This window comes from Podarcis muralis, chromosome 6 (assembly GCF_964188315.1).
Source record: "Podarcis muralis chromosome 6, rPodMur119.hap1.1, whole genome shotgun sequence".
Lineage (NCBI taxonomy): Eukaryota > Metazoa > Chordata > Lepidosauria > Squamata > Lacertidae > Podarcis > Podarcis muralis.
In genome coordinates, this window is record NC_135660.1 from 76868277 (window position 1) to 76884644 (window position 16368).

General features: G+C 41.0%; 1 protein-coding gene across 2 annotated transcripts in view; it reads left to right on the top strand.

Annotated features, from left to right (window-relative positions):
* Nucleotides 1-15374, top strand: part of BMPR1A (bone morphogenetic protein receptor type 1A) — a 59372-nt gene extending 43998 nt beyond the window's left edge. For both annotated transcript variants that reach the window (XM_028729266.2, XM_028729267.2), the window contains 7 exons: nucleotides 2316-2415; nucleotides 3894-4038; nucleotides 5562-5754; nucleotides 6410-6707; nucleotides 8271-8446; nucleotides 9334-9464; nucleotides 10133-15374. In XM_028729266.2, the coding sequence (XP_028585099.1) occupies nucleotides 2316-2415; nucleotides 3894-4038; nucleotides 5562-5754; nucleotides 6410-6707; nucleotides 8271-8446; nucleotides 9334-9464; nucleotides 10133-10258 (1169 nt within the window). In that variant the 3' untranslated portion in view covers nucleotides 10259-15374. The remainder of the gene's footprint in view (nucleotides 1-2315; nucleotides 2416-3893; nucleotides 4039-5561; nucleotides 5755-6409; nucleotides 6708-8270; nucleotides 8447-9333; nucleotides 9465-10132) is intronic.
* The last annotated feature ends 994 nt before the right edge of the window (nucleotides 15375-16368 follow it).

The following is a 16368-nucleotide window of genomic DNA, read 5'->3' on the forward strand; positions in this document are numbered from 1 at the left end:
CGGGGCTGGCGATGGGGAGGAGCAGGCTTCTCCCCCCGCCAGCCTTCCAGCCAAGTCGGGGGGCAGCGGCAAGGGTGCGCTGCGCCTCTCCCGCTGTCCCCCGAGTTTGCGGGGCTGGTGACGGGGAGGAGCAGGCTTCTCCCCCCGCCAGCCTTCCAGCCAAGTCGGGGGGCAGCGGCAAGGGCGCGCTGCCCCTCTCCCGCTGTCCCCCGAGTTTGCGGGGCTGGCGATGGGGAGGAGCAGGCTTCTCCCCCCGCCAGCCTTCCAGCCAAGTCGGGGGGCAGCGGCAAGGGCGCGCTGCGCCTCTCCCGCTGTCCCCCGAGTTTGCGGGGCTGGCGACGGGGAGGAGCAGGCTCCTCCCCCCGCCAGCCTTCCAGCCAAGTCGGGGGGCAGCGGCAAGGGCGTGCTGTGTTTCTCCGCTCTCCCGGGAAGGCAGGCAGGGGGGACCAAAGGCTTTCGCCCCCGCCCGCCTTCAGAAGAGGACCTCTTCTGAAGGCGGGTGGGGGGCGAAAGTCCTTGCTCCCCCCTGCCTGCCTTCAAAAGCCATCCGGGACAGCGGAGAAACGCGCTGCCTTTCTCCGCTCTCCCGGGAAGGCAGGCAGGGGGGAGCAAAGACTTTTGCCCCCAGCTGGCCTTCAGAGGAAGTCCAGGACCTCTTCTGAAGGCGGGCGGGGGGCGAAAATCTTTGTTCCCCCCTGCCTGCCTTCCCAGGGGCTTTTAAATCGCCCTGGACAGCGGAGAAGTCCTCCGCTGTCCCGGGTGATTTTAAAATGCCGCCCGCCAGCATTTTAAGATTGCCCCGGACAGCGGAGAAGTCCTCCGCTGTCCCGGGGTTTTTTAAAATGCTGGGGGTGGGAAGAAAAGCCCTTGTCCCCCCCCCCCCCAGCCTTCAGAAGAGGTCGGGGGACAGACTGTCCCCGGACCTGGTCTGAAGGCGGTTTCCCTAGGAACGCATTAATTGATTTTCAATGCATTCCTATGGGAAACCGTGCATCGCAAGACGAAAAACTCGCAAGACGAAGAGACTTGCGGAACGAATTAATTTCGTCTTGCGAGGCACCACTGTATACAAGTCATTTCATATGAGGATCTCAGTACAGACCAAGTTGCCTTTTCTTCCTTTGGATGCGATAGAACCAAATTAGCTGTGTTTGCTGTTCTGCCCATGCTGATACTTTGCATTGACTATCATATTTGTTCATCACCCCAACCAAGATTGAGGAGCTTGGAGACCTTAAAGTGATTATAGCATCTTGACAGGCAAACAGTGACATGTTGCCAGTCAAGAGATCACTACCGCTATTCTCATTAGGCTACCAAAAAAACTATCCAGCCCTCTCAAGGGGCTCCAGAGGATCATTAAAAATTTAGGATGCTGCTTGCTGTTTGGAAAGCATTTTTATGGATGTGCGTGAGGACCTGCCCCCAAGCTATCGGCATTGTTTGGGCTCATTTGTGAATGAGGAAGTCCCTGGTTCAAATTTCAGCTCTGTCATGAACTCACTAGGTGGCCTTAGGCAAGCAACTCACTCTTGGTATCTTCCCTCCCATCTGCAACATGGAAATTAATAGTACTAACTTGACTTACAAGTTTGTTGTAAGGATTTTAGATAATGCATGGGAAGTGCTTTGACCACTTGAAAGTGGTAATGTTAATTATCGTGATCATTATCATCACAGTCATCAGCGTTGCTGCCTTCAGCAGTCTCCCCACCACTTTCCTGATTTTTCACCAGTCTCAACTTTGCTTTAATTCACCCCCCCCCCCCCGGAAAAGCGTGTATTTATTTCCTGGTGCAGTAATAAGAAAGTAGTAAGCATAACCTGTACCTTAACTCCTCCCCCCCCCCATGCTTCTCTAACTTGTTTTTCAATAGTCATTGTGTTTCATCAGAGGAAGCTAAACCAAGCTGGATTGTCAGAGGAGTGGTAGTGGAAAATGTCCTGTAAATCACGCACTGAAGTCTTACTGCATTCGATTAAAAAGAATGAGTGAATTCTTAAAAATAAAAATGGGGAGTTTTGTAATATAGAACCAGAAAAGCACTTCGTATGACTTGATGTTCACAGAATTAACAAAATCTGACTCACGTTTCTAGCACACGAGTACAGGAGCCCTATCCTTGGGGATCCCGCATGCCTACTGATTAAAAGGAGGCCTTCCACACAACTGCTGTATATGTAGCTATGTAAGAGTTGCAACGGGCAGTGTGGGGATGGATAGCTTTCCAATATTCCCTAAGTTTGTCTCATATTTCCGACAGATAAATTTACCTTTCATTTTAATTATATTAATAGTTTGTTCCTTTATTTAGGTGGCATCTTTGATGGCAGCATACGTTGGATGGCTGCATTTATTTCTATGGCAGTCTGTATAATAGTTATGATCATCTTATTTAGCTGTTTCTGCTACAGGTAAAAATCTTCTTGGGTGATATCCTATCTTTCATGCATAGCGTATTGCAGATTTGTTGCTAACTAGTTAGATCACTAAGAATGTCTGGAGGTATTCTAGAATCAAACACAGTTTGATTTGCATCACTGTGAAAATAGTCATATGTATGGAAACCAATCTGACGTGAAACTTGACACAGACAGCTCACTATTGTGTGCACTCTACATATACTGGAATATAGGGGTGTGTTTCAAGCATATGGCCTTGTCCCCACCCTGCACCTAGCACCCTCTAGGGACTTTTGGACTACAGCTCCCATCAGCCCTTGCTAACATAGTTAATGATTCAAAACATCTGGATGTCACCAAGATGGGGAAGACTGATTTAGAGCACTGCATGTGATCTGGGGTATACCCTTTTCTATGGCAGTCAGTCTATTTATGGTTGTGTTTGCATACATACCATATCACATACATACATACCAGGGGATTGGACTAGATGATCCTTGGTGTCTCTTCCAACTCTACAGTTCTATGATTCTTTGATTCCATATGCAAGGCGGGAGAATGGGGAAAGCAGAGGAGACTCGGTATTGTGCTCCATCCTGTGCATGCACCAGAGGACTCTGTGAACTGATCCTTAGACTACAATCCTATACACGCATAATTGAGATAAAGCCCCATTGGGACCTACTTTTTAGTAGACATATAGAGGATTGCCCTATTGGCCTAATACAGAGTAAAGATAGCAATCTGAGCAGTATGTGACATTGGCATTTTTAAACCCTATAATTAGGCAGCTCTTAGCATGATACTATTTTTGTATCATATTTAGTGTCTTACCTCTGAAACTTGCCATTTGTAACTCATCTTGGTTTTGTTTTTTAAAGCAAAGTTGCAATCTGGCTCAGTCACTTGCTGCATCAGCACTTGAGAGCTTAGAATGGATTATAGCAGCAGCTATGCAACCCACCCACCCACCAGTCATGAAACGTTGCCTCAGTGCCAGCATTGCAGAAAGGCTACAGTGGCACCACAAGCTTATTCATTGTCACACATATTCAGGATTAGGGTGCCACCGTCCTAATTTAGCTATGAATTGTTCAGTTTGATCTGAGTTTAACTCTGTACACAGTAAAATCAGAAGGGGACCTTGAACTTGTGCTCTTCTTCCCACTCTGCTTAGCATGCAGAGAACAAACTGGGAGATCCAACGATTTGATATGTGGGTTTAATATCCAGAGCCAATAATAATAAAGGAGACCACAAATTCAAATGACATTGGCCCCTCAGTTCAGGTATTCACTTCCGTGTGCTGTTTGCATTTGTCAGGCAAAATTGAAAACCAAGAAATGAAACTATATAGACAACATTTGCTCACTGATGCAAAAATTGATAAAAAACCCCCGCCAGTGTGAAATATTTTTGGAATTATGGCACTGTATGCATAGTTACTTAAAATAACACCATGTTATATCAAGATGTGTTTCCTCCCCCAGGCATTATTGCAAGTGGGTAGCAAAGAGAGGATGTTATAATCGTGACCTGGAGCAGGGTGAAGCCTTTATTCCGTCTGGCGAGTCACTTAAGGATCTTATTGACCAATCACAGAGCTCTGGCAGTGGTTCAGGACTTCCTCTGTTGGTAAGCCAGTGGTTTACCTGTCAGAACTCTCAGCTGAGAGTTCTTTATTTTACAGCAGTCATGTAGTTAACAACTTGCCTGGAGTTTTTTGAAGCTGAGTGAGGAGGCTGGCAAGGTGGGATAGATTGTGCAGTCTTTCTTCTCTGGGCCTGCTGAATTTCTATGCTGTCTTCAGAGGACGGTACTTCCCCTCCTCCATGCTTGTCTGGCACTACTAGTCTCCAAGCATGCTAGGTATTTTTTAAAAAAAGACACACAACTTATTGGGAAGGCAGTTTTATTTGAGGGGTGTGTGTGGAAATTTAAATACACAATTTGTTTGTTTAGAAATAAATCTGAAGAACCTATAAGGGAGAGGTGGACCCTGACCCCAGATCTTTCAGTCCCCTAGGTTGAAGCCACATTAGGTGGAAGATGGACTCCCTGGGTGGGAGAAAGGAGCCTGCCCTATCTCCTCAGTCCCTGCTGGGCAAGTCTTCAGCTAGTCTGTCCTGCTTTCTGCTTAATCCCACAGTGTAGTTCCCCAAACGGGGAAGGTTTCTGGGAAACTGATTCACCAGTCAAAGTAGATCATCAAACCATTTGGGATACGCAGAGAAAGTATTCAAGAGAGACAGGTTTATAAAGTTAAATAATAGTTTCTGCTAGTTTTTCCTGTACATTTGGAAAATTCAGGTAGGTCCTAAACTACAAGCATGTGCAAAACATCATGGGAGGTCAATGCCTCCTTTCAGGAAGGAGCAGCTGACATCTTTATACAGAGCAGGGCTTTATTTTTTCCCCGGTTTGGGGAAAAGGGGAGCAGAGGTGGAAATAGCTTGTCCAGTCAGCTGCCGGAGGGCAGAGATTTCAGCCCCTGATTATGGGGAATCGGTGAAAGAAGTTTGTCACAGTCAGATGGGTAGTCTTGGGGACTGCCTCAGCAATGGTCCTTAAATAAGTAGGGCAAAGTACTCAGGGTGTGGGAAGCACATATGACACTGACTGGAACAATTATAGATGGAAACGAGGTGAGTGTGGATGTCTCCTGTCCCTCACTCATTCTAAGCAGGGTTCCTGGAGCCAAGTTATTAGAATACAGGTTCTGGCCAAGTGGGTAAACCAGTTCTTTATGGGGTAAAAAAACAAACCCAAACAAAAAACCTCACACAGTTGATCTTAGGTTAAAAGATAAACATTAGATTGTTGAAGACATGTTTATGTCAGAACAGGGTTTTTCTGCACACCGAGTCTTGCCATAGTTCCAGTGAAATTCATTTCATGTTGTGTTGACCCAAGACCAAATATTTCAAATATGTGGATTGGTTCCATAAGCAACAATAAGAAAGAATTCATTTCTTGATCTGGTTAAGATTTAGCTTGTTAAATTAGTGGCAGATTTTTGTTTAACTTAACAGCTCCTTTTTAATGAATTGTTTGAGTATCCACTATTTTCTGTGAAAAAGCAATGTCCGAATAAGAGCTTCCAAGCACTTGGTCAGCATCCGTAGAATCACTCAGTGATTTTCAGATTTCTTCTTCAGGTCCAGCGGACAATAGCCAAACAAATTCAAATGGTGCGGCAAGTTGGAAAAGGGCGATATGGTGAAGTCTGGATGGGGAAATGGCGGGGTGAAAAAGTGGCAGTGAAAGTATTTTTCACCACTGAAGAAGCCAGCTGGTTTCGAGAAACTGAGATTTACCAGACAGTTCTCATGCGCCATGAAAATATACTCGGTAAGTATTGAAAACTGTTTTTGGATCAAGATGTAGTGTCATTCTGAGATGAAAGACAAAACCTGCTAAAATCTGTTAATAATGTAGTTCATCTGCAAAGTAGAAATCCTGTTAAATTGAAAGGGATGACGATGGGTGTTTTCAGGGTTGTTTTTTATGGAAACTGAACTCTGTAGTATTTTCCAGTCACTTCCACGGCAAAACTCCATTTATCCTCAGCGGAACTACTGCTAAGTTAGGAATCTGAGATTTGTAGTATGTGTAATTTATTTATTTTTCAAATGTATACCCCACTTTCCTGACTAAGCTGGAGCCCTAGTAATTGAAAACATAAAGCAACAGAACAAATGCCAAACGCATTATCAAACAATAAAAACAAATCAACAGCAGATTATGAAATTGCCTCTTCAAAGTCAGACTGTACTAAAAAAAACACCTGGCAGATTGAGAGGTCTTAATTCTCTTCCTAAAAGACCACAAGTCTTTTAGGCTTGTGTTTTGTTGCCAGGGAGTTAGATGTTTAAATGGGTTGGAATGGTGGAAAAAGCCCCACTCCATGTCACAGAAACGTCTGCTCAGTATCCATCCCTGGCACAGTGTTAATTTCACTATTTGTGGGAACATTCAGCACTAACTATGTTTCTAACTTCCGCAGGTTTTATAGCAGCAGATATTAAAGGCACAGGCTCCTGGACCCAACTCTACTTGATTACTGATTACCATGAAAATGGGTCATTGTATGACTTCCTGAAGTGTACCACTCTGGACAACAGATCTCTGCTCAAACTGGCTTACTCTGCTGCTTGTGGCCTGTGCCATTTGCACACAGAGATATATGGAACGCAAGGCAAGCCTGCTATTGCACACAGAGACCTGAAAAGTAAAAATATCTTGATAAAGAGAAATGGGACTTGCTGTATTGCTGATTTGGGCCTAGCTGTCAAATTCAACAGGTAGGTAATCCAATCCTATCCTTTGTAAACTCATGGAGGTCTCTGTGCACAAATCTGAAAAGTGTGATGGATTCATTTGGCTGGTTCACAACTGCAGAATCTTTGTGCATAACAGGAATGTTCCCGAAAGAATAAATATTTTCTTTGCAAAAGTGGACTTGGGAAAGAATAATTGAGACAAGGTACAGCCACAAAATGTTCTTGGACTAGAGATCTCGGAATGTCACGCACACAAAAATAAATTACCCTTCTTTCAAAGAAGAGGAAGACAAATGTTGTTACTGTTCAGCATTCTATTCTTCCGTGGCAGTTTCAGACACTTCACTCCCTTTAATGCTCAGTTTGAAACAAATTGAACTGACAGCTATAAATTGCATCCAATATGCATTCATCTACAAATAGTTTACTTCATAAAAATTCTCCATGCAGGCTGTTTAAAAGACTCCTTACTCCTGTGATCTTCACATTAGCAGGCAGGTTGGTTATGCTAGTCTTTATTTAGCAGATTTATAACCTACTACTTAAGATATTTTCTGAACAAGATAGCTTGCAAGGTACACATCCAAAAATAACCAATAAAATATAATGCAATAAATGATTTAAAATATCTTCCTAGTAATACTATTCAGAGCCATCACAAAAACAACAAATAACCCAGTGTAACTCAAGCGTACCAAAAAAAGACCATATCACCATTTCTATGGCTCATCTTACAATTAGCCACTGAAGATCATGGCAGGTGGGTCTTAAAGGCCCATTTGAAAGCATTGGTGGATGGGATTTGCTGCTATCACATAGTACAGTGGTACCTCTGGTTGTGAACGGGATCCGTTCCAGAGCTCTGATCAGATCCCGAGGAATTCGCAATCAGAGGTGCCGCTTCTGCGCATGCGCACGGTGTGGTTTAGCACTTCTGCGCATGCGCGTGCAGCGAAACCCAGAAAAATACTTCCGGGTTTGCCACGTATGTATCCCGAAGGATACGTAACTGGAGGTGAACATAAGTAGAGGTACCACTGTATTGAGTTCCGCAACTGCGGGGCCACCACCAAAAAGCATCTATTCTGTGTGTCAGTCATCTATCTGGTAGCCATTGGCAGCCAGGAAGTGAGTGCATGGAATTCCACCCAGGTTTGGGGCTGTTGAAGCAGCATCACAGCACTCTTCTCACCAGCCCAGTCAGCTTCTATGCTGCCTGCAGAGTACGTGGCATCCCTTCCTCTGTGGACACTACGGAAGCCAAACTGGCTGGCAAAGCACTCCGCTAGCCAAATCAGCTTTTCTGCAACTGCCACCTGCTTCCTTTGCTAGGAATGCTTGTGGGCCTCATGGACCCTTCTAGCTGGCACCTTTTTTTATTATTAGTCTGCTTATTGCTCATAAAACGAACATTTTTGCAAGCTGATATTTTCTAGGGGCTTAGTACCAAGGCTGTGTTACACTGATTAAAAAAAAACACTAGTTTAACAACTGAAGGAAAAAGCTTCATTACTGTAGCTGCTACTTCTTGTTGCATGCTAGTTTTACATGATTTCAACCATACAACATTTTATGTTAATGCAGTGATACAAATGAAGTTGATGTCCCTTTGAATACCAGAGTGGGAACAAAGCGTTACATGGCTCCAGAAGTCCTAGATGAAAGTCTGAATAAAAATCATTTCCAGCCATACATTATGGCTGACATCTACAGTTTTGGCTTGATCATTTGGGAAATGGCTCGGCGTTGTGTCACAGGAGGTAAAGCCTACATCTAGTCTTAAAATATGATAATGCGTATGTCCTAAGTCAGGAATGGGGAACCTTTTTTTGCTTCATGGGCCAAATCCTTACCAGGATCTGCATCATGGGCCAATTTTAATAGTTGTCAAAATCCCTTACACTTAAATCGCAGGGACTTAAGAGGGGAAGCAAGAGAAGATTCACAAAGCCTTTTCCAGGTCTCTTTGTTCTTCCCTTTTAAGTCTCTGAGATCGGAGGGGGACTTGTAAAAGGCTGTAAGAAATCCCTGTGCCTCCTTTTGAGTGAATAGCAGCTCTGGAGCTGTCTTAAAGCCTCTAACCCCAACTCTTCCTTTTCTCCATGAATCCCCTAGCACTCCCCACCCCCTGTCTTAACAATCAATCTCTCTTGCCAGCAACATGGCCTCCAGAAATTGAAATCGGTGACTCTGATTATTTATAAAGTTAGTGTTGCTCTGTACATTAAGTACTGCTACTCCCAGCGTTCCCTTTTTCTACCAACCCAACTTGCGTGGGGCTTGGAGTGCAGCATGGGTAATGGGGAAGGCAATATGGTTTTGTGACAAAGCAACCTGTCTCTCTATTTTGCCCATTCTGTCAAGTGTAGCATCTGTTGAGATCAGCATGAATGTTCTCTTTTAGTTTCTCCTTTCTTTGCTGTTCCCTATTCCCTTGAATGTGCAGGTGTCTCAGCCTCTGTGTATGCCCCCCACCCGAACTGCTTGCAAGGAGGGGGGAATATTTCCTTTTGAAATGCCAAAATAAGAGCCTCTCTTAAGTCTGGTAATGGCCTAAAATCAGAAGCAGGTTTGGTATATTAGTCTTGTCTGCAGCACAGGGGATAATTTTGAATTGCATACTTAAATTTATATCATTTATTTGCAGGTATTGTTGAAGAGTACCAACTACCCTATTATGACATGGTGCCGAATGATCCTTCATACGAGGACATGAGAGAGGTCATATGTGTTAAGCACCTGCGCCCTATAGTATCTAATAGATGGAATAGTGATGAGGTAAGCATGCTGAAAGAAGGAGAATCTAGTTGACAATTCTTTTTGCCCCACTTACGGAAATAAATTTTAGATTTGAAGGGAAACATTAACTTAGAAGTTTTCATTGTTTGCTGATTGGAATTCTCCCCCCCCCCCCAAGTCTTCACACTTTTACCAGTAAAACCTTTTACTATTATTTATCATGATGCATGAACACTACCAACATTTTATTCTTCTCTTATTAGAAAAGGTTTACTTATCTGCTGTGCACATTAACCATAATTAACTCCAAACAGCAACAGTATTTCACTTGTATTTGATATTAGGCAGACATCTTCACTATATTATTTTTGGTGCCTGCAGAAAACTTTTTTGTTTCGGCAAACCTTCCCAGAAATGTAAATTTGACAAGTTTTTAAAAACATAACTGTATTTGATTATGTATCTTTTTAAAATTGATGGTTTTAGTTATCTTTTGCATTTTTAAAGTCATTGTTTTTAACATTTGACTTTATTTCTATTGCAGTTCGCTTGTTGGTTCATTTTTGTAAACCGCTTAAAAGCTTTGATTTAATTATAAAAGCCTATAAGTGGTTTAGAAAAACGAACCAACAGTTGTTAGTATAGCAGTGTACAAATCCTGTTAAATACATAATTGTTCATGCAAGAATTCCTTTTTCTATTTTCAGTGTTTAAGAGCAATATTGAAATTAATGTGTGAATGCTGGGCCCACAATCCTGCCTCTAGACTTACAGCTTTGAGGATTAAGAAGACACTTGGCAAGATGGTAGAATCTCAAGATGTTAAGATTTGACCAAGAAATGCCATTGGACTGCTATGCCTCTTCACTCAAGCAAGTATAGGGTCTGGTGGGATGGGGCTGGGTCTGATTTTCAGCCCCCTTCCTCACCACTTTTACAGGCTGCTAATATTAAATCTTTCAGTACTTTGTAGAAAATGGTATCCACGTACACTATATGGTATACATGTGGATAGCCTCATTTTACTTTTTTTGTTTTTGTTTTGAGCTGCGTTGAGATTTTCTTCACACTTTCAAACTCCCCTAAAACTCATTGAGTTCTGAATTTCATATTCAGATGATAATGCTTTCTGTGAAAGCCGTAAGTTAAATGAATTAAACAGCAGAGGTGGGGGGAATAAGCTTTTTGCCTACCTGATGATACCTTATCAAGTCTTGGTGGATTAGCCTGCAGTCTGGGGTACTAAATAATTTGAAAATTCCTTATGCCTTTTATGGTTTTGTGTGGGCGTGCCAGGATTTTTCTGATGCCATTTGGAGTACCTAAGAAGCCATTTAATTTCATGCAAAACTACTATTTTCTTTTGCAATGCCTTGGCTCAGCATATGGAACCTATTTGGATTTCAAAGAAAATCAATTTCTGCCTTCCTCTGTGCTGCATGGAAAAATTATATACGTTTCATGACCAAAAACCAAAACGGCTACTATAAACCTATGCAGTAAGTCACCATCAAGTGTGATGTGAAGAACAGACCAGAATACAATTCATACTCCCAGTGCTATGAATTCCCCAAAGACTGAGCACACAACATGGAACAGTTAAACGTCTCCGATAATTTAAGTGCCTGTAATCTTGTACTGTAAACTGTATCTTAGCTAGCTTTAAAAAAGGGAAGTTATTTATATAGTGTTCAGTGTACTTTTATTTGCTACATACCTGCTCTTTTGTATATGTGTAAACATAACATATTCACATCTGAAAATAATGAAACTTAATAATCATATTCAAGGTGAATGTGACTTGCAGAAATGTTGGATAGTCTGTCAAAGTATGTGCATGGATACTACAAAGATATAAAAATTTCCCTTTTAGAGGCATTCATTAAGACCCTTAATGCAATATTAGAGTGAATTCAAATAAATGTGAGGATGTGTTAAAATTTTGTTCTATAGGTTGCAAACAGTAAATGGTCAGGCAAAGGATTGCAGTATTTTTTTTTAATTTATAGATGTACAAATCTTATTTAACATTTCCTTAAATCATTACTTTTTCAGTGATGCCTTTAAAGTATTAGTATCAGCTGAACAGTTCACAGGATACATAAGCTATGAATTAATTTATTTTGAATGCAGCAAGTCACAGACAATATTGTGCCACGGATCTTGAGCAAAGGTGTGTCATTTCTTTTCCGTCCAGTACCAGAAAAGCAATTGGGCTGACGTTCTAAAATGTCTTTTTGTTTTGTTTTGCACAGGTAGCTGGTAAATATTTGCCATAAATCAAATTATTACACTAGACTACTGCTTTCAGGGAACGCTTTCCACCGTTAACTGACGTGTTTAAGAACTTCTGCATGGATTGCTGTTAGTCACAGAGTATTTTGAAGATTCAAGAATTGTTTGTAGGTACACTCAGTCCACTTGCTGGGCCTGTTTGGTCTCAATATTATATTCTCGTAAGCCGAGTATATACTCTAGGACGCTTTCAGCTATCCACTATGGCTCTGAATAGCAGAGGAAGATCAGTAGTGGTAGACACTCGGGAAGCCTGTCTGCTTTTACTGATCATCTTGAGGCACCTCTGACGTAATCTCTTGAGGAACCCCAGGATTCCTGGGAGTGCAGATTGAAAACTGATGTAGGCTATATTCAAATACAATGTTAACAAATATATGTTTACGAGTTTTGTCAGAATAGTTGGTGAGGTGTATATTTTCCATCAGCCAGAATGGAATATTTGTTTTCTTGTTTTAAGTGCCATGTAAGTTGGGTAGCTTTTTTAGTGGTGCATTATATGCTGACATTTAATTTTAATATTGACTTGAGAATCTAAAATAAAGCAAATGCCAATACTAACTCAGAGCCACTGGGTTGCATCCAAATTAAGTTATTTGCGCTTAAGCCACATTTTCTCCCAATGAGAACTAACTTAGTAATGACTAACTTTTCACATTGAATTCAGTGGAACCTAAGTTTAACTAACACGGTTTGGATTTAGTCCATTATTCCTAGAGTCCAGACATATCTATGGGCTATTTCATGTCCCTGATACTTTCTTAGGAGACATTTTAGCTAGAGCAGAGGGAATAGCCCATTATTTCTGAACACACTGCATTTTCTAGTAGAAGCAACAGATGTCTGGCATTTCACTTTCTAATTGGAAGTGCCACATTCCTTCCAGCTATGCAATTAGTAGAAATGAAATTTGCCTCAAAAAGGCTTGAGATTGTTAAACAAGTTTTGAAATAATTTCCTTCCAAAATTTAGTACCATTAACATAATGTTTATGAAAATTTTTGTTCTTTTAGCTAGCTCAACTGTGACCTTTGCTAATTTTTTCTTCTTGAGTTCATCACATGGAAGTAAGATTCAAAATCTCATTTACTAAAGTAAATTTTAATTTTGATCTCTTGCCCTCCACCCCTTGGCAATTTTACATAAGAGCAAGGGGAGAAGTTGTACTCCGTTGTCTTCATGGTACTAATCATTCTGTGTCCATGTTTCTTTGGATCCCTTCTACCAGCTGTATGAATGTCCCACCAGTTTTGGGGTTTGTTTTTTAAGGGCATCTTTAACACCCCTGTGGATCACCTTATTGATCTGACCAAAGCTATGCTTGGAAGTCATTTGTTTCACTCATACTAATTCAGCAGTTGTAAAAATGTTTGACTAATTCATGATTGTAAATTAATTTTCAATTGGGAGTAGATGCAAGTAGCAATTCTGCTATATGGTCGCACTTGATGTGTGGTAGACTCCTTCTTACTACTTGGTGGCCAAACAGCCTCACATATGAGCTTCTGCAATGTGGTTTTATCTCCAGGCTACCACCAAATATTCCTGGTGGCAGCTTGCAGACAAATGACATATTTCTTGATTCACCTGGTGAGCCAATACAACATGAAGGATGTGGCCACTCACAGAGGCATTTTCAAGTGTCCATGACATCACAGCCAAAGAGTGAGAAGTGACCTTAAATGTGGCAAAATTGAATTATACCATTGTCAAAAGAATTGGTATGTTTTTCAACATTATTGCCTTATCATAACGCCAACAGACTCATTTCAGACTTTTTCATGCTAATGTTATCTTTTATTAGACTACATTTAGTATGTGTGTGTGTCAATTCTTTAATTTTGTACTATACACACTAGTTCATCAACAGTGCATTTGTGCCTTGGAAGTACACTTTTGAAATAATTTCCCACTTGCAAACGAATGTGTACCTTGAAGCTTTGAGGGTATCATGATAGTTAGATTAATGAAAAGTATAATGGTTGGATTGCTCCCTTGTTTATTATGAAGCAGACTTTTCAACTCTCCCTCTTTTTTAAGGAAGCTGCAGCATTTTGCAAAGCTGTGCCACGCCACCCTTGGGAATTTGAAAGCAGCAGGGGCAGCTCCATTTAAGCCTGTGAGGAAGGTTGGTTAGTGTTAAGAAATTACTGCAAAATACATTCAGCATTTGGGTTAAGGAATACTAGAGGAACAAGAATGAATGGAAATCTCCCCTTGGAATTCCGTTTGCTTGTTTTCTAAAATATTCCTGAAAGCCAATATTGTAATTAAATTGGGTGGCGTTTTCTGCTCCGCAAAATATTTTTAACCATTGCCATCTGAGAGAACTTACTAATTATCTAATAACAATCAGCCAAGACAATTGGTATATATTTTGAGTATTACACTTCTTTTTTAAAAAAGCAAAAAGCCATCATTTCAATAAGTTCTGACTAGTGCCATAAAAAAACCAAACCTATTTGCTTCTTATGCCATAAAAATGCCTACCTCCATGAATACATTTCCTGAGTGGCTGCTGTCACCTGTTGCTTGATGTAACACCTCCATATTCCAAGAATCAGCTTCTTTATGAACCCATAACGCCTGTTTGTGTCACTAACAGCATCGGTTTCCCATGTCTATTTTGATAAATGCTTTCCCCTGATACTCTTCTCAGCTCTAAACATTATTTGTCATTGGCCTCATGACACTACTGTCATTGCATCTGTACCTTTCCAGTGCATGGGAAACAGACTTTTCCATTTCCCCCATATATTTGTGATCACTACAACTTCTCTGTTTAAATAGAGTAAGCTGACACACTACTAATTTGTAGGTTGCCTTCTCTGCAGTAATGCGGTCTGACGTCAAGGTGTGATCTGAAATACTAGAACAAAACTTATTATTTTCACGCTGCATACTAATTTAAATACTGAGTGCCCAGTTTCAATGTGAGAGGACTCAGATTTGGCTGGTCTTTTAGAAAAGTAATTATGTACCTTTTGCCTCGTCTTGTGATGGTAGCTATTGTTGGCCTAGTCATTCATATTATATCATGTCTCCAAAACCCATTTTGGTGGATTGCAGAAGTTTGTAGAAAAAGAGAAGGGACAGGTCACCAGACCCTTCTCTACTACAAGCCTCAGTAAAATAAAAGGGAGATTGTTGTGTAAACAGGAGTGTTCTTTCACAACTCCCACTCATTCTAAACTGGGGTTAAAATTTCTGGTGGATTGTGCCCAAAATGAAAGACTTATTTCCTGTATCAAATGTGGAATTAACGATACTGCAAATGATCATCTCATTGAACAATTGCCTTGTTGTATAGTACCCCTGAATGCAATATAGATGCCCACATACTGTATTCATGTTTTGTGCTCTGACTTACCCCATGCCCAATATAAAAATGTACTATATTGTATACAGAAAGAATAATGTAGCTAACCTATAGAAGATGTAAATAAAAAGGAGAGGGTGAAAGAAGCAGTATGATTATACTCATTTTGTTATATATATACCACAAGTTTAGAATGTTTAATTGTAATAGGCTAAGTGTCTTTTTGTACAGCATCTGATTTAAAAGGTGCCTTAAGTTTACCATGAATTGCTTTGTTCTGTACACAAATTTATGTCAATGTATCATTTTTAAGTAAATAACCTTATTTTAGTAAACTTTAGTAATATATTTGTTTGTTAACCGTTGCATATTGGTGATCAAACATCCACACACATGGTTGTATGCTTTGCCTTTAAAATCAGTGCTGAAGGTCATGTCTCACAAGTAATTTGTACTGAAGTACAGTCGTACCTTGGAAGTCAAACAAAGTCCATTCGACTTCCAAAACGTTCGAAACCAAAGCACGGCTTCTGATTGGCTTCAGGAAGCTCCTGCAGCCAATCAGAAGCTGTGGAAGTGCCGTCAGATGTTCAGGCTCCAAAGAACATTCGCAAACCGGAACACTCACTTCCGGGTTTGCGGCGTTCAGAAGCCAAAACATCCCAAGTACCAAGGCGTACGGGATCCAAGGTACGACTATACAAAATAATACTCCAATTGCTTCCTTACTTCAGTCTTTCCTGGTAACTTTTCAGATGCACCAAAAGTGGAGCCCCAGACATTAAAAATACACAGAACCAGTGAATGATCAAAGTAAAAACAGGCCATTCATAATTGCAACAATGTGCACTCCCATGTGTTCAAACGAGGGTCCAAAATACCTTGTGAGAAGTTTCCCTCCACCATTCTACAAGACAAATCTGTTGAATCTCAGTGCAGAATTAGCATCAGGCTGCTGTTAAAAATGCTACCCCTTCCTCTGTTTTGTTCTTTCATCTCCCCTGTAGCATGTGAGACCGCTTACCTCAAGTTGTGCATTACATACATGCATAAACCTTAGGATTCCCCTGTCTGCTGAACCTTTTTCTGTAGCATTTATAAAACAAACCACATACATAGTTTAGTTTTATCAAAGTACATACAGATAATGTATATTCACATTTATCTTTCTGCAGTTTTATAACTTAGCTGGAATCATGCATATGAGGAGTTTTATTCGCAATAATTTGGCCTTGAAATAAATCATTTTATGTCTGGTATTTGCACATCTACATGAAACTGGGTTAAATGCTTATCAGTGGAAGTTTTATGATTCCTGCACTTGAACTA